This window comes from Cervus canadensis, chromosome 22, assembly GCF_019320065.1.
Source record: "Cervus canadensis isolate Bull #8, Minnesota chromosome 22, ASM1932006v1, whole genome shotgun sequence".
NCBI classification, from domain to species: Eukaryota; Metazoa; Chordata; class Mammalia; order Artiodactyla; family Cervidae; genus Cervus; species Cervus canadensis.
Genome location: NC_057407.1, coordinates 4,794,477 through 4,812,678, shown reverse-complemented (window position 1 = coordinate 4,812,678; position 18,202 = coordinate 4,794,477). Strand labels below are relative to the sequence as shown.

The window sequence follows — 18,202 nt, the reverse complement described above, 5'->3', positions numbered from 1 at the left end:
ATTTTCATTTACCGCAGTGTGAAGGTTAACTGGTAAACCACTTTGGCAATCTGACAATATCCAAAGATACGTTCAAATACTTAAGCCCATAAAGCAAAAACAGGATGTTTTAAATTTTAAAAAAAGGAATATTCAGAGAACAAAAAAAAAGTAGAGATACTAGAAATTAAAATAGCAAAAATAAAACAAGAATAGAAAAGCTGGAAACTATAGTTGAGAAAGCAAAGCAAAAGAACAAACAGATTAAAAAAAGAAAAAAACCAAAGGACTCGTCTCAGAAGTCCAATATTTGAGTAAAAGGAGTTCCAGCAAGAGAAGAGAGAAAACAGATGGGAAGAAAGAATACAATACATTTTTTCCTATATTCTTATACTCTGAGTTTCCAAAGTGGGCAAGAAGTATCCAGTATAACAGATAAAAACAGACTCACATCAAAATATACCACTGAGAAACCTCAGAGCCCTGGGGGAAAAAGAAGACCTAAAAGGCTTCAAGAAAGAGCACACACAAAGGATTAAGAATCAGAATGGCTGTGGACCTCAACAGCAATCGGAGAAGTGAGAAGATAGCCAGAGCAGTGATACCAGAATTCTAAAGGACAATCACTTCTAATCACCTGCCAGCCTAAGTCTCAGTCAGGTGGGAGGGTGACTAAAGACAGACCTGGCCACACATGGGCTCCAAATCTGCCTGCCAGGCACCCCGTCCCAGAAAGTGCCTGCGCGGTGTGCTTCACCAAAGTGAGGCTGTGCACCACGAGAATCAGGGACGTGAGACACAAGGGTCTCTCCCACGAGACAGGTGATGACAACTCCATGGGAAAAGAAAGTTGTGCAGGGAAGGAAAAGTCTATCAGGCAGCTCAGCGATGAGTCACAGTAACACAGCCAACAATGGCAACAGGAAGACTTGGTCAAAGCTACGACACGACCACTGAGCACAGAGAGAGGGATGGATGGATGGATGGACGGACGTACTGATGTACAGACGTGTACGTGTGTCTGTGTGTGTGTGTGGTGGGGTAGCTGAATTCATAGATGCTGCCTAAAATTAAAAAGGAGAAGCAGCAATACCAGCTCATTATCCAGAGAACCAGCAGTGAAAACATAAATAAACCAGCAGGAGAGTCGCAGGGGTTGTCTTTGGAGAGGAACAGCTGGGGCAGGGCAAAGTACTGCTGTTCGTGCAACAACGGCATGAGTAACTTTCAGAGACAAAACAACTCCAGGGAAACCCTGCACTGTGGAGTACCTGGGCAGCCAAGGCTTCCCGCAGCACCTCAGGCCCCTAGGTTACAGCAGCGTCTGCCTGTCTGTATGTCACTGCCGGGTCCTAGGCTAGGACCAGCAAAATTCAGCGTCTGACAAGTGCTTGAAGGATGCAGATAAAGCGTTACACTTTGGCCCGGAGCACAGGCCAGCAGGTGTGAGGTGTGCATTTAAAATCCTTACCGGCTGTGAGAACGCCTTTGGTGCTCTGTCTGATGCTGGAAGGTCTCACGATGGCTGCAAGCCCTGTGAGGAAAAACCAGCAACGATGCCAAAAAGGCCAGATGTTAGTCATCTTAACACTGTGAAAACTTGAAACTCAATATTCATTCCAGCTATCCAGTAACACCAGCAACTCGACCTCTGTCCCGGTGTCAGAGCGGCTAAGGAGAAGGGTTATCAGGACGGACAGCCAGGAGGCCCGAGCTGCCGGCTGTGTGAACCCAAGCAAATGAGCGCCCCTCTGGGTCTGGACCGCCTCATCCTACAACCCACAGGGAGGAGGGCTTAGGTGACCCTCGAAGGGCATTTTTTCACTTTAAACCTGCTTAAGCCTGCTGGCTCTCAATTCCAAGATGTGAGAAGATTGGAGGGAGAAAACAAACACCAAACACCACACGTTTCCGCGTAGCAGGCAGCTCATCCTGCAACCACGAGCACTCCCCGGTGAGGACAGCGAGGGGTCCTTCAGGCCCTCAGAAAGGCAGGAGAGTCCACTCTGTGACCAGCACCACATCAGAAAGAAAAACAACTGGAGTCGGGCCTCCACGTGTATCTTCAGGAGAGGTGCCTGGCGCCCTAAGCACATTCTGCCCGCCGGGCGGGCCTCGCCTCGCAGCACCACCATGGTGACCCGCGTCCTTCCAGGGCCGGCTGCTCCCTGAGGAAGCTCAGTGGAAAAGGGTGAGCCAATTCCCATGACCATTTCCTTACTGTCTGAACCTGTAAATACCTGTAACACCTCAAACACCTCAAAAGTCAGTGAACCTCTGAGGCTCAGGCTCAGATCTGGGGTTCACCCTCGGGAGGATTTGGGGACATACTGGGGATAACGTGTGAAAAGTTTTGGGTGCTGGATCGAGTGCATGCACACGAGACACACCAAGGGGGCATGGGCCCAGGAGAGCGGTGTTCTTGATGTCACAAGAGCATTAAAAACGTCACCAGTCTCCTCCTTCCTCAGACCACCATGGAGAACAAAGCCACGTCTTTGCAGTAACTCCTGAAAGTTATGCTTTTGGACCAAAAGAATCATTATTTTCCTCTCTGACAGTGATTTAGGACCCAGGGATCTGAAAATAGAAGGAATTTCAGCACCCTACTTCAAACGAATGAGAATTTAGGCTGGGAAAACCCCCAGACTGTCAGCGCTTTCTTTTTCCTAGAGGCAGTCTCTCTCTCCATCTCTAGGCTAGAAAGAAGAAAGAACCCATCTCAGCCACAAAGTTTGCGTCCCTCCTCCCCCTACCCCCGGTCAGCACTTCCTCCCTGTCAGATTCATGCACGTACCTAGACGCACCACATCGCCACAGTCGGGGTCATGAGCAACTTGGAATAAAGTCTCTTCCACATCTCTGTTTTTTCCAGGAGGGTCCATAATATGATTTATTTGCTGCTGTAAGGTTTTGGGCAATGTCATTAGCTGAGTGAATTGTCCTTCTGGGCTTTTATCGATCTAAGGGAAAAAAAAAAGTTGATGTCTATGGAAGTGCTTTGACTGCTATAAATATTCAAAAGACACAAGGCTTCTCCTTAAAACCACACAAGCGAATGTGAACTCACGTTCCAGACTAGCCAGTGTGCTAAGGAGACTTTCTCCTTTCTGAAACCGAATGCCTACATGTTTAGGAGTCTCAGTTCCTTCAAACAAGCCAATTCTTTTCCTATAATATTCTGTTTGTACCTAAGAATAGAAATTTCTTTCAAGAATCGATTTGTGACTCTCAGTTCAAAAAATTTTTTTATTTGCCCTAAATCCAGTAGTTAAGGAAAATGAAGATTCAGGTAAAACTGACACCCCAGCAAATCAGGCACTCATTTTAAACATAGGGACACAGAGTAACATGGCCAGGATCACACAGCCAGTCAGAGAGTGGGATCTGAACTTGTGTTTCCTGTCTGAACTGGAGGAATAAACTGATGACAGAGACCAACCTTTATTTTCTTCACCTTTAATCCCTTGGCACATAGTAGGTACTGAAAAAACAGTGGCTGAATAAGGGAATGAATAACTGTACCAATAAATCTTAGTTGTCATTATTTCTTAAACAACAGTAAGTTACACCAATGGTTTTTGTTCCTAATGTATTCTAAAATATATCAAGTTTAAAGATAAACACAGAAATAAAACATAAGTAAAACTATGCATTAGACTTTACTTGGACACCTTCAGATCAAAATTTAGCCACAAAGCTGGGTCCACACCCAGCTTCCCTAACTCCTAGTCTAACATACTTCATGGAACTAAATTTTTCCAAAATCGCATAAACATCGACTGCCTGCAAGGTGAGAAGCCGTATCAGTGCCCTCAACAGCTCATCACGTTGTTCTCCCAGTAACAATGTCCTATGTTCTTTTAACAAGTGTTTAGGTTTCAACTTGAAGAGAATGGTAAGAAACAAAATTAGACAAAAGAATGTATTCAATTTTAGATTCAGATTTTTCAGATATAACCATCCTTCTTAATAATCAGAATTCATGCATTCTACCATTTTTTTCATTAAATAAATATTTATTGAGCACATGTCTAATGTCTGGATTTTCTAGTTTTATCTATAAAGTCTTTGCAGAAAAGAACAAAATGCTATTAATTAGAGGCTCCGCTAAGGTGAAGGGTTTCTTTAACCTAAATGTTTCATCTTAATCATTGAGATGTTCCTAAATTCACAGGGTTCAATCTCCACTTATCTTTCGCTAGATAAATGACCCCAAAATGTGAATATTCTGTAAAATATGCTAGAAATGACATTTATAGACTCATATTTTGGGGCCGACTATTGAGATTAGTCAATAGGATCTTATATTTCTGTAAGTCTTTACCTATGAAACTTCCAGGAATTTTAGAGATGCCAAAATGGCTTGAGTAATATGAGGAATCAGGAAATAGTATTTGCCACTGCTTTCTCTTGAAGAAACAAATGCACTGAAGTTTCTGTTTGAAAGTATGTTTAAAAACAAAATATTAGGTGACATGTTCAAAGAAGCTGCAAAATTCTAATCACCCTTACTCTTCAGTTCGCATTAAAACACGAATGTGAAAGCATTCAGTTAAATTATGAGTCACATTGCATTTTAACAGCAGATATGGAACAGACCACCTGTTGTATCACTCCATGTACAGAAGTGTCTGGAACAGGCAAATCCATGGAGCAGAAAGTAGCTCAGTGGCTGCCTGGGGGAGGGAAGCTAGGGACTGCTAGTGGCAATGGAGTTTCTTTACGGAGTGATGAAAATATCCTAAAATCAGATAGTAGTGGTGGTTGCACACCTCTGTGAAGAAACTAAAAACCACCAAATTTTATGCCATGTAAATTATATCTCAACAAGGCTGATGTTTTTAAAAAGCAGATACCGTCATATAACAGCGACTGCTGTGTTGCACCAATCAGATCCTGCTTCAGGGCCAAGGTACTCATTCCACTACCTGCTGGTTTGGCTGACTCCCTCTCTCAGAGTCCCTCCCAGGACTGGCTTCAGGAGCTGTAGCCAGGGGAGCTGTCTGTTTCCAAAGACTGGAAAATGCAGGGATATGAAGGCCTGGCCTCCTTCCTCCGAGTAGGGACAGCTCAGAAGGGCCATCAAGTTCCACAGTGCCAGCACCTGATCAGTCAGATGATGTCTTTGTTTCAAAACTCCCCAATCCTGATCCTACACAATTGGTACCAAGAGCAGTCCTAGAAAGCATACTCTTCAGATGGCATATTGGAGCGTAGTCCTGATGGAGAAGGCCAGGTGGAAGCCTCTGAAGCTGCCATTCTCACCCTCTGGCCAAAAGAGCAATGAAGAAAGAAAACCATGCCCCAGGAGAAATGGCAGAGACTGATGTCACATGTAGACCTAAAGGATGCAGGGCGTGATGTTTCACTGTATACGTCAACTTGGCTGGGCTATAGGGCCCAGTTGCTTGGTCAAACTTTAGTCCAGATGTAACTGTAAAGGCATCTTTTTAGATGTAATTCACATTTAAGTCAGTAGACACTGAATAGCAGAAGACCCCTTTTAATGCGGACACAGCTCATCCTGTCAGTTGAAGACCTTGTGAAGAAAGACTAAAGTTTCCTGAGGCAGAAGAAGGTCTGCCTCCAGACTGCCCTTGGACTCAAGAGAACAGCAGACTCCTCCCTGGGTCTCCGGCTTGACCTGCAAATTTCAAAGCTGCCGACCCTCGCAATGGAGTGAGCTCATTATTTTGTGTGACCTCATGTTGGTCCACTGCATCAACGACATGCTGCTACTGTCAGCTGGAGAGCAGTAAGGGGCAAGGACACGGGCAGCCTTGGTAGACGTATGCACTCCAGAGGGTAAAAGATAAACTCCATGAAGTCTGAAGAGCCCAACGCAGCAGGGAAGTTTTTAGGGATCAAGAGATCTGGAGCATGCTGGGACATCCTCTCCAAAGTAAAGATCAACTGAGGAAATCTCTACCTCTCACCACGAAGAAAGAATTGTGCTGACAGGCCTCTTCAGGTTTCGAGGAAAGATAATGCAGACATACAACAAGAATAGGATGCGCGCGCACGCACGTGCGCTCTTTTTTTTTTTTTTGCGCTCTCTCTCTATATATATATATGAAAAAACATTTAGAGGGAAATAAAAATTCCACAGGTGTGTTGGAAGATCAATTCAAAAAATTATTCTGGAAAGCAGAACAAAAAAACTAAAGAAACAGGAATGAGGGGGAAAAACAACCAAACAAGGAGGTCCAACAACTAATAGGAATTCTAGAATAAAATGAAGACAATGGATATGAAGGAATGGTAGAAGAGAATTTCATTACAGAAATGAAAAAATGATTTCCTAGAACTGAACACCGTGTGTGTCCAGAACAGAGTCATGAAGTGCCAGAATAATATATAAAAACCATGGGAATTTCCTGATGGCTCAGTGGTGAGTACACTTCCACTGCAGGGGGCACAGGTTCCATCCCTGGTCAGGGAACACACCCGTAAGATGCATGGTGTGACCGGGCAAAACACAATGATAGCAATAATGATGAAAAAACATACACAAGGCAAAGGCAAATCATCATGAAATTTAAGAATACTGGGAAAAAAGGAAAAAATACTAAGTATTATCAGAGAGATAAAAAAGATTACAACAAAAGGATAGGGAATCTGAAGACTGTTGGACCTTTCTTTCTTTTTTTAATATTTTGGCTGTGCCCCACAGCATGTGGGACCCTAGTTCCCCAACCAGGGGCCAAATCCATGTAGTGTCAAATCTCTGCATTGCAAGGTGATTTTTAACCAGGGGACCACTAAGGAAGTCCCTGTTGGATTTTTTAGTGCAACAGAAGAAACCAGAAGAAATAAAGCCATAACTTAAAAAAACTTCTGAGGGAAAATTACTTCCAGCCTAGAATTTGATGTCTAACCTAAACCCAACCATCAGTTAAAGGGTAGAATTTGCAGATGTACAGAATCTCAAAAAATTTACCTCCTTCACCAAGTACACATTTTAGTACTTATAAGTATACACTGTGAAAGAGGAAAAGTTCAAGAAAACCAAAAATTAGCCAAAGGAGAGGGGAAGAAATTCCCAGGTGACAATGAAACAAAGCTCTGGAGAAGAGCTGTGCAGCTTGTCTAGAAAACAGCCCGTCACGGAAGGAACAGGGCACACAGGTCTCCAGGAAGAATGCCCCCAGGAAAAGTAAGAAACAGAGAGAGCACCCGATCTGTTTGTCTACAACGTAAGGTGTTTCATAGATTTGTAGGAGAGTTTGGGGGTGAATTAGTTACAGGTATGTACAAAATACAAGACCTTCTAGAACCAACACCAAAAGAAAATGCCCTTTCCATCACAGGGGACTGGAATGCAAAGGTAGGAAGGCAGGAGACAGCTGGAGTAACAGCAAGTGTGGCCTTGGAGCACAGAATGGAGCAGGGCAAAGGCTAACAGAGTTCTGCCAAAGAACGCACTGGTCATGGCAAACACCCTCTTCCAGCAAACAAGAGACGACTCTACACATGGACATCACCAGACCGTCAATACTGAAGTCAGATGGATTATATTCTTTGTAGCCAAAGATGAAGAAGCTCTATACAGTCAGCAAAAACAAGACCTGGAGCTGACTATGGCTCAGATTATCAGCTCGTTAATGCAAAATTCAGATTTAAATTGAAGAAAGTAGAGAAAACCACTAGGCCATTCAGGCATGACCTAAATCAAATCATTTTATGATTATACAGTGGAAGTAAGAAATGGATTTAAGGGACTACATCTGACAGACAGAGTGCCTGAAGAACCAAAACTATCCCCAAGAAAAATAAATGCAACAGAGCAAGATGGTTGTCTGAGGAGGGCTTACAAATAGCTGAGAAAAGAAGAGAAGCGAAAGGCAAAAGATAAAGGGAAAGATACACCCATCTGAACGCACAGTTCCAAAGAATAGCAAGGAGAGGTAAGAAAGCCTTTCGCAGTGATCAATGCAAAGAAACAGGAAAACAACAGAATGGGAAAGACCAGGAATCTCTCCAAGAAAATTAGAGATACCAAGGGAACATTTCATGCAAAAATGGGCACAATAAAGGAAAGAAATGGTAAGGAACTAGAAGAAGCAGAAGAGATTAAGAAGAGGTGGCCAAGATTACATGGAAGAACTGTACAAGAAAGGCTTTAATGACCAAGATAACCCAGATAACCCAGACCATGTTGTGGTCACTCACCTAGAGTCAGACATCCTGGATGTGAAGTCAAGTGGGCCTTAGGACGCATTATAACAAAGCTAGTGAAGGTGATGAAATTCCAGCTGAGCTATTTCAAATCCTAAAAGGTGATGCTCATAAAGTGCTACACTCAATATGCCAGCAAATTTGGAAAACTCAGAAGTGGCCACAGGACTGGAAAAGGTCAGTTATCATTCCAATCCCAAAGAAAGGCAATGTCAAAGAATGCTCAAACTATCACACAATTGTATTCATTTCACACAATAGCAAAGTAATGCTCAAAATTCTCCAAGTGAGGCTTCAACAGTACCTGAACCAAGAACTCCCAGATGTCCAAGCTGCATTTAGAAAAGGCAGAAGAACCAGATATCAAATTGTCAACATCTATTGGAGCACAGAAAAAGCAAGAGTTCCAGAAAAACATCTACTTCTGCTCCATTGACTACACTAAAGCCTCTGTATGGATCACAACAAACTGTGGAAAATTCTTAAACATGGAAATACCAGACCACCTTACCTGCTTCCTGAGAAATCTGTATGCAGGTCAAGAAGCAACAGTTAGAACCAGACATGGACCAATGGATTGGTTCAAAACTGGGAAAGGAGTACATCAAGGCTGTATATTGTCACCCTGCTTATTTAACTTATATGCAGAATACATCATGCGAATTGCCGGGCTGGATTAATCATAGCTGGAATCAAGATTTCGGGGAGAAATATTACTAACCTCAGATATGCAGATGACACCACCCTTATGGCAGAAAGCAAAAAGGAACTAAAGAGTCTTTTGATGAAAGTCAAAGAGGAGAGTGAAAAAAGCTGGGTTAAAATTCAACATTCAAAGCACTAACATCATGGCATCCCATCTCATCACTTTCTGGTAAATAGGGAAACAATGGAAACAGTGACAGATTTTTATTTTCTTGGGCTCCAAAATCACTGCAGATGGTGACGGTAGCCATGAGATTAAAAGACGCTTGCTCCTTGGAAGAAAAGCTATGACAAAACCTAGACAGCATATTAAAAAGCAGAGACGTTACTTTGCCAACAAAGGTTCATCTAGTCAAAGCTATGACTTTTTCAGTAGTCATGTAGAGATGTGAGAGTTTGACCATAAAGAAGGCTGAGCACCAAAGAACTGATGCTTTTGAGCTGTGGTGCTGGCAAAGACTCTTGAGAGTCCCTTGGACTACCAGGAGATCAAACTAGTCCATCCTAAAGGAAATTAGTCCTGAATATTCATTGGAAGGACTGATGCTGAAGCTAGAGCTTTAATACTTTCATCATGTGATGCGAAGAGCCGGCTCATTGGAATAGACTCTGATGCTGGGAAAGAGTGAGGGCAGGAGGAGAAAGGGGTCAGCAGAGGATGAGATGGTTGGACGGCATCACTGACTCAATGCATGTGAGTTTGAGTACACTCACGGAAACTCACAGTGAAGGGCAGGGAAGCCTGGAGTGCTGCGGTCCGTGGAGTTGCAAAGAGTCAGACATGACTTAGCGACTGAACAACAACAACGCAGAAACCAAGGAAGTCGGAAAAAATGGGCTGATTAACTCCAAGAAAAACAAAGTTGTACTGGAAACTAAATTTCACAGTAGTGTATCTCAGCAATGAAGAAAGCCAGTTGTCCTAATAAATATTGACTATTAATTTAAAATTATATAATAATTATGCATACATGCATGCTCAGTCACTTCAGTTGTGTCCAACTCTTTTCAATTCCATGGACTAGAGCTGTCTAGGATCCTCTGTCCATGGGACTCTGCAGGGAAGAGTGCTGGAGTGGGCTGCCATGCCCTCCTCCAGGGGATCTTCCTGATCCAGGGCTCGAACTTGGGTCTCCTGTATTGCAGGCGGATGGATTCATTTTCCCAGATGAACCATCTGGGAAGCCCATGTAATAACTATGTATGGAGCATAGGTGAGTGGTGGTGGGGAGAGACAGGGAGAAAAAGAGAGCATGAAAGAGTGTGTGTGTGTGGGTGGAATGCATGAGAGTAAAAAATCCTCATGTTCCATAAAACAGTAACAAAAAAAAAGTACAAAACTTTTTAAAAAATCAAGAAGCAACAGTCAAATCATGTTACTTGTAAATACGGAAGAAAACCCCAGGAGAATCAGGGAAGGGGGTGAAAGCAGTCGCTCTGGGAGTAGCGCAGACAAGCAGGGAGGCGTGCAGCACAGACGCTGCCTTTTGTTCAAAACCTTGGGGCATCAGCTGGTTTCTAAAGTGTGCAGGCATCACTTTGAGAAAAGTAAAAATTAAAAACAAAAAACCTCAATCTAAAGGAAACACGGCAAAAGCTGTTAAACTGAGTGGTGGGTTTTCTGGGCATTCATGGTATTCTCCAATGCTACATTTAAAATAATTCCTATTTTTTAAAGTCTCCTTTCACGCTGCTGGGCATACACACTGAGGAAACCAGATCTGAAAGAGACACGTGTACCCCAGTGTTCATCGCAGCACTGTTTATAACAGCCAGGACATGGAAGCAACCTAGATGTCCATCGGCAGATGAATGGATAAGAAAGCTGTGGTACATATACACAATGGAATGTTACTCAGCCATTAAAAAGAATACATTTCAATCAGTTCTAATGAGGTGGATGAAACTGGAGCCCATTATACAGACTGAAGTAAGCCAGAAAGAAAAACACCAATACAGTATACTAACGCATATATATGGAATTAAGAAAGATGGTAACGATAACCCTGAATGCGAGACAGCAAGATAGACAGATGTATTGAACAGTCTTTTGGACTCTGGGGGAGAGGGTGAGGGTGGGATGATCTGGGAGAATGGCATTGAAACATGTAAATTATCATATGTGAAACGAATCGCCAGTCCAGGTTTGATGCATGAGGCAGGGTGCTCGGGGCTGGTGCACTGGGATGACCCAGAGGGACGGGATGGGGAGGGAGGTGGGAGGGGAGTTCAGGATGGGGAACACATGTACACCCATGGTGGATTCAAGTCAATGTATGGCAAAACCAATACAATGTTGTAAAGTAAAATAAATTAATTAACAAAAAGATACACAGTTGGTCAAATGGCACATAAAAAAATAAAGTTTCCTTTCAGTTCTAGAAATACCATTAATTTATTATTCAACATGGTATTAATTGCCCATATTATCTGGAAAAGAGCATTAAAAAAGTAGAATGGGGTTATCTTAAAGATAAAAAGCCATGAATCTTATAGTTTAAAAAGTCTTAAATCCAAGTTACATTTCTCAAAGGAGGGGCTCTTTTTTATTTTCAAAAAACTTAGTATTTTTTTGAAAAGTGCCTTGAAAGAAAGTTTTGTCTGCTATGTCAAAAGTGCCAAGACACAATACATTTAACAAGTGGGGGAAAAACAAGCTTCAGAATAACATATATGAATACATTTAAGTAAAATAAAACCAAATGAAAAAGACCAAACTGCTTCATACATGTGTATACATGTACAAATACACATAGAAGTACATGCAATGAGATCTGGAAGCAAACACACCAACCTGTTAATAAGACTACCTCTAGGAGGCAGATGGGTTTGGAGGCAAAAAGAAGGTAATTTCAGAGTTTGTTTTCATTTGTGTTTGATTAATAATTAATATACATAGCAAGAAGTTCAAATGGCACAAAAGACACACATGGTGAAGACAGGTCCCCACCCCCGGCCTCATGTCAGCCCCAGTCCCCTTCTCCAGAGGCAGCCTCCTGTCACCAGTTTCTTATGTTACCTTTTAGCCTTATTTCAAATACACAGAGAACATGTTTACACACAAAACGCACTTTCTATGAATACATCACTTCACTGGTCATACTGCTCACCCTACTTTCCCCCTAAACGGGCTCCTGCCTCAGGACGGACCATCCTGTCCCTCCGACCGCTCACCTCCAGGCTGCCCTGCTGGGCCTTATACACCACCTGGGGGCTCTCCTGCAGAATGCTGCCGTACAGCTCCCGGAAGTGGGCCATGTTGGGCTTCACGATATTCAACACTTTTGCCTTATCCTCTCCAACCACCATCCGAAAGTCACCTGGTTAAAACAAATACAAAACCAGTTTTGCACTGCGACTTCAGACTCTGCCCTGTGGACTGCAGGCCTCCAAATGACCTGTGAACCAAAGCCCCCCAGCTGACACCGCACCAGCTTAACCTGGCAGGATCTCGCACTCGAAACACTGGCTTTTTCACCTTCAGGACATGAACATAGCATCCAGGAATGCAGGCACTTGCTTGGGGGAAAATAGAGCCTCTCAAATCACAAAGCCCGTCAGCCAGTTAAAATATACTGAAGTACAGAAGGAAGTCACCCTGAGAGTTAATATGCACTTGTTTTTCCAACGCAGAAGCTTCTCTATTATAAACTTTCATCTTGTTAACAAAACTCCGCCTGTGACCAATCAGAGACGGGAGTCGTGTGTATCTCGTCCTTGGTGCTGCTCACTCAGCTTGGCCCTGCCTGCTGCGTTTGTACGAGGGCTTTTGAGGTGCTCTGTGAATATAAATAACCTTATTATACTTGATAAGGCAAAGTTTACACTTAGGATAAACTGTAAAGCTGATATAACTTAAAAAAGTTGCAAGTGGTAAACTGCCGATCTAGAGAAGCTAGAGGCAGCAAGGGCTCCTCCTGGGGACAGAGGCGCTGATGGCCGCCCTCCTGAGGAGCTCACTCCGCCCACGACTACTCCGCTGCTGGCCAGGGCATCTTGGCGTCGTCTGTCCAGCCCGTCAGCACCAGCCTGCTATCCAGTGGTCCGGAACCGCCGCAGGCCCTGCAGTCAGTCATCCGTGGACAAGCCCGACCATTGGGAGGCCAGCAGCCACCGCACAGGCAGCTGCGCATGCCCAGAAGCCAGTCCCGCTTATGCGCATGCCCACAGCCAGCCACGCCTACGCGCATGCCCAGAAGCGAGCGCCACCCCAACAGAAGGGCCCACGTCGCCCATACAGGGGACCCCCCTGGAGCAGGGAGTTCTGGTGAGCGAAGGGGCGTGCCGCTGGGCCCACAGGGCAGCTCCGACATTAGGCCATAATTGTTGGAAAAATTAACAGATACCCAACAGTAAGTATGTACCTCAGTGAGGAATAAAATACACTGGATTTTTAAGCTTCAAAGCACCAACACGCACTGCAATTCAGTAGAAAGCGTGTGGGGACTACAAGCTTTGGAAAAGATTCACAGGCAGCCCCTGGAACCTGACCTCTGTGAGATGAGGTGGGGACTGGTTAGGGCAGCGAGCTCGAGTGAGTCCTGTCCTGACAAGCTGCTCAAACACAGACGACAGCGTTTTCTCACTGTTTGTTTCCACAATCACACACAAGGATGACTGCTAGTGAGAGGGTGGAGAAACTGGTTCTCTCACGTAATGCTCTTGACTTTGTACACTGCTGCAGGCCTTCTGGAAGCTGTGACTGACGAAGCCTCATCTCTGGAGAGTGAGCCCCAAGCCCCAAACCCAAACCGAGGCCAGGAGGTGAGCTCACTGAGGGTCTGGGTTATCGTCCTACCTCGTCTGTCCACACGGCCGTCCCCTCAGGTGGGCACTGCCCCCTCCCCATATGGCAGGAAGGGGACAGGGACACGGGGACGACGGAACCAGCCTGAGGTCTCCCAGGAAGCCAGTGAACACCCTCCACACACACACGACTGTTCACTGAAGCATGATTTACAACACCGATATCGTGGCAGCAACCAAATGTCCCTCAGCAGGGAAGCAGTGCACCCACACCAACCACGGACCACGGACCACCCACACCAACCACGGACCACCCACACCAACCACAAACCAGGGCGTGCCGACACTGACCATGGAGCACCCACACCAACCACGGAGCACCCACACCGAACACAGACCACCCACACCAACCACAGACCGGGGGCACACCCACACTGACCATGGATCAGGGCTCACCCACTAAGTGTTACAGGAACCACACACCAAGATGGAAAATGACCATGGAATAATGTGCAGCTGAGAAGCCAGGACACAAAAGTACCAGAAGGAAACAACTTTATAAAAAAAAATGAGACAAAAGACTGTTTTTAAATGGCTATGTTTGCTCTAATAAGAGACACATTTACTGCGGGCTCTTTAAAGGCATGTGCTCCGCACCTGCTGTCTCGTTTAAGGCTGCCAAGCCTCACGAGGAAGGTGCAGATTATCCTCAGTCTCACGGACGAGGACAAGGAGCGACAACCTGCCCAGGGCCCGGCCACCTCTCAGATCAGGGCAGTGACATTTCAGGTGCTAACTTCACTTCACTCTGCAATTCTCCCCTGTAATTTCCCCCCTCTCCCTCACTTCTGTAACGCTGGCTCACTACCTCTAGCGTTCTGAAGTAAGTTCATGGATGCACAGACATGCTGTCCCAGCAAATGTGAATGGAGAGGCAGCTGGGTTGACTTTCAATTGTGTATATACCCTCATGCTTTCATTCAGAGCCTATAAATGTTTTCTGTTTCTCCCTGAAGGGATGAACTGTCATCAAACTCTGAGTCTCACACAGCTGGCTCAGAACTGAAGGATCAGTCTGCACCACTGTCGAGTTCTAAATGTTTATGCCACCTCCTCACCTCCTGTCCGTTTAACAAACAAAAGCTCTTACATTTTAGACAGTAACTTTCTGAGAGGGAGTATATTTTACCAAAATTTAAAGGCAAATGATCCAAACCCTCCCCAAACAACAACTGCCGGCCACGATGGAAGGAGCTGGGAAACATTAAGGAATTTCTGGGGACAGGGACCAAGGCGTGTTCGTCCCTGTGACCCCAGCTCTTCGCCCGCTGCCTGGCACATGAAGGCAGATCCATAAATGTCTGCCGAACCGGATTTCTCCAACTGCTGTGCAGCAGAACCAGCTCAGCCACGGGGAACAGCAAGCAAGTGGGCTTATCGCCCGCTGCTTCAGAACAAAGTGAATAAAATTGTGGGCACAGCATGAACCAGCATCTGATCCTAAGAATCAATTTTTCTTACCTCCGCAGATGCACTTGCAACAAAACACAGAGATTGAGAAAAACCGATTGCTGACTCATATTTTATGGGAGTTTAACTCTTAAAAGCCCAAGCCAGAGAACAGCCTGTCTAATGCAATGGCTAGACAAAAGGGTAATCTCTCCTTGACCTGGAATAAAACAAACTCAGAGGCTCTGTCTGGAGCTGGCCTGCTCTATGATTCCAGCACGTCCCCAGCGGTCAGGGCCCTTATTACGAACATAGGGGTGTGAGTGGAAAGGCCCTGGCTCTCCGGTCTGGCCATATCCCTGGGTGGCTGGGGGGTGAGTTACTTAACCTTTCTAAGCTAATCAGTTTCCTTCTCTGCAAAATGATTGTAACAGTCACGCTAACCTCCCAAGACTGCCTTTAGGCTTCCGTGATTAAGGTTTTAGAGCATGCTCTGTCCACAGTGAGGGAGACATCACTGCTGTCATGATGCGTGTATGGGAGGGGCAGGGCAGAGGGTGCAGGAAGCCCTGGGTCTCTATGACACTGGCGGGCTAACTTTCCCTCCTAGACTAACTGCCATACTCCTGTCATCTCAGTTCAATAAATACCTGGGTGGCTTCTAAGTGCCAGGAGCTGTGTGGGAATCAGGGCATACAAAGATACAGACTCTGCCTCAAGCAGCAAGGGACATGAAAACAGGGCATTTCAGAGCAGGTTACTGCCCGGGACTCCTGATGTGGAAGTGGTCAGGAATAGCAGCTCAAACTGGAAGTTGATATGTGCAATGTAATATTCATTTTAAACAGGTTTTCCTTTTTTTTTGACATGTAATTCACATACCATATAATTCTTATGTAAAGCACATAATTCTATCTTTTTTAAGTGTATTTACAGGGTTATGCAACCATCTAACTTTAGACCATTTCAGCCTCCCTAAAAGAAACCCTCTACCATCAGCAGTCACTTTCCTTCCCTGTTTCCACCCTCAGCCCCACACAAAGACTAATCCACTTTCTCTCTATATATAGATTTTCCTACCCTGAACACTTATGAGTGTAACTGCACAATACAGGGTCTCTTTTGATTAGCATGTTTTCAGAGTTCATCATGTTGGAGCACCTATCAGTCTTATTCCTGTTTATGGCTAAATAATATTCCACTGGGTGGATGTACCACATTTTATATACCCATCTCTCAGTTGATGGGCATTTGGGTCGCTCTTACTTTGGGGCCTTTCTTTTTTTTTAAATGAATAACCTTGCCCTGAACATTTGCATATGAGTTTTTGTGTGGATATATATTTTCATTTCTCTTGAGTAGATACCCAGGAGTAGAACTGTTGGGTCACATAGTTGCTTTAAGTTTAATATTCTGAGGAACCGCCAGACTGTTTTTTCCAAAGTGGCTGTATTATTTACATTCCTTCAGCAACATATGCAGGTCAGTTTCTCCACAGCCTCAGCAACACCTGTTCTCGTCTGTATTCTGATCATAGGCTTTGGGTGTGAACTGGGGTCTCATGACGAATGCTGCTGAGCACCTTTTCGTGTGCTTATCTGCTATTTGTATGTAAAGTGGGCTTCCCTGGTAGCTCAGATGGTAAAGAATCTGCCTGCAATGCAGGAGACCCTAGTTCGATTCCTGGGTCAGGAAGATGCACTGGAGAAGGGATGGGCTACCCACTCCAGTATTCTTGGGCTTCCCTTGTGGCTCAGCTGGTAAAGAATCCACCTGCAATGCGGGAGACCTGGGTTCATTTGATCCCTGGGTTGGGATGATCCTCTGGAGAAGAGAAAGGCTACCCACTCCGGTATTCTGGCCTGGAGAATTCCATTGACGGAAGAGTCCATAGGGTCGCAAAGAAATGACGAATTATGTTAAGCACCTTTTCATGTGCTTATTTGTATACTTCCTCTCAAAAAACTGTCTATTCAAATCCTTTGCCCATTTCTATATTGGGTTACTTGTCTTTTTACTGTGTTCTAAAAATTCTTTAAATATTCCAGACACAAGTTCCTTATCAGATAAATGGTTTGCAAGTATTTCTTTTCATTTCATAGGCTGTCTTTTCACTTTCTTAACAGTTTTGTTTGCAGCATAGAAGTTTTACTTTTTATGTAGTCCCATCTATTTCTTCTTTTGTTGCTTTTGCTTTGTATTTAAGAAAACACTGCATAACTCAAACTGACTCTTCTAAAAGTCTTATGGTTTTAGCTCTTACATCCATGATCTGTGTGTGTGCTCAGTCACTCAGTTGTGTCTGACTCTTTGCAGCCCCACAGACTGTAGCCTGCCAGGCTCCTCTGCCCATGGGATTATCCAGGCAAGAGTACTGGAGTGTGGTGCCATCTCCTGCTCCAGGGGACCTTCCTGACCCAGGATCAAACCCGTGTCTCTTGCATCTCCTGCACTGGCAGGCAGATTCTTTACCACTAGTGACTCCTGGAAAGACCCATCCATGATCTATTTTGAGTTAATTTTGTGTAGGGTGTGTTAGGGGTCCAACTTCATTCTTCTGCATGTGGAAAAATAATTATTATTTCAACAGAGATGACTAAGGCAGTATTTCTAGGAGGGAGCCTAACAGACCATTCAAAATACATCCTCAAAAATATCTCCGTGGCTGCAGAAACTATACCATCACTGCACTAACTCACACATGGAAGAGAATGAGGTAAGAACAAATAGCTGATGCACTGGTGATATACATTTGAATCATATATAAATTATTCTCTCGCACACTTTAGAGAACACAAAATGGAGAGGTGTAGGAAGCATCAGGTTTACGATACTGATTCAGGAAGGAACCAATACCACCACCACCAACCAACCATCCATCCATCCATCCATCCATCCATCCATCCATCCGTCCGTCCCCTAAGTATTTATTGAGCACCTGGTGTGTGTCAGGCACCACCGTAATCACTGAAGGAAGGAACAAAGCAAGAAAACACTCCTGCCTTCCGCGTCCTAGCGGTGGGACAGAGACCAGAGACGAGAAACCCGACAGATACACTGTCCCTCAGAAGGTGGAGAGTGCAAAGAAGGAAACACAAGCAGAGGAAGATGGCCAGGAATGGGGAGGAGACCCACGGGGCCC

At 44.6% G+C, this 18,202-nt stretch overlaps 1 protein-coding gene across 4 annotated transcripts in view; it reads right to left on the bottom strand.

The window, feature by feature from the left end:
- LOC122424765 (phosphatidate cytidylyltransferase, mitochondrial) overlaps nucleotides 1-18,202 on the bottom strand; it is a 53,130-nt gene that overhangs the window by 7,069 nt on the left and 27,859 nt on the right. For all 4 annotated transcript variants that reach the window (XM_043442936.1, XM_043442937.1, XM_043442934.1 and 1 more), the window contains 3 exons: nucleotides 12,040-12,185; nucleotides 2,777-2,942; nucleotides 1,451-1,513 (listed from right to left, as the gene is read on the bottom strand). In XM_043442936.1, coding sequence (XP_043298871.1) covers nucleotides 1,451-1,513; nucleotides 2,777-2,942; nucleotides 12,040-12,185 — 375 coding nt within the window. The remainder of the gene's footprint in view (nucleotides 1-1,450; nucleotides 1,514-2,776; nucleotides 2,943-12,039; nucleotides 12,186-18,202) is intronic.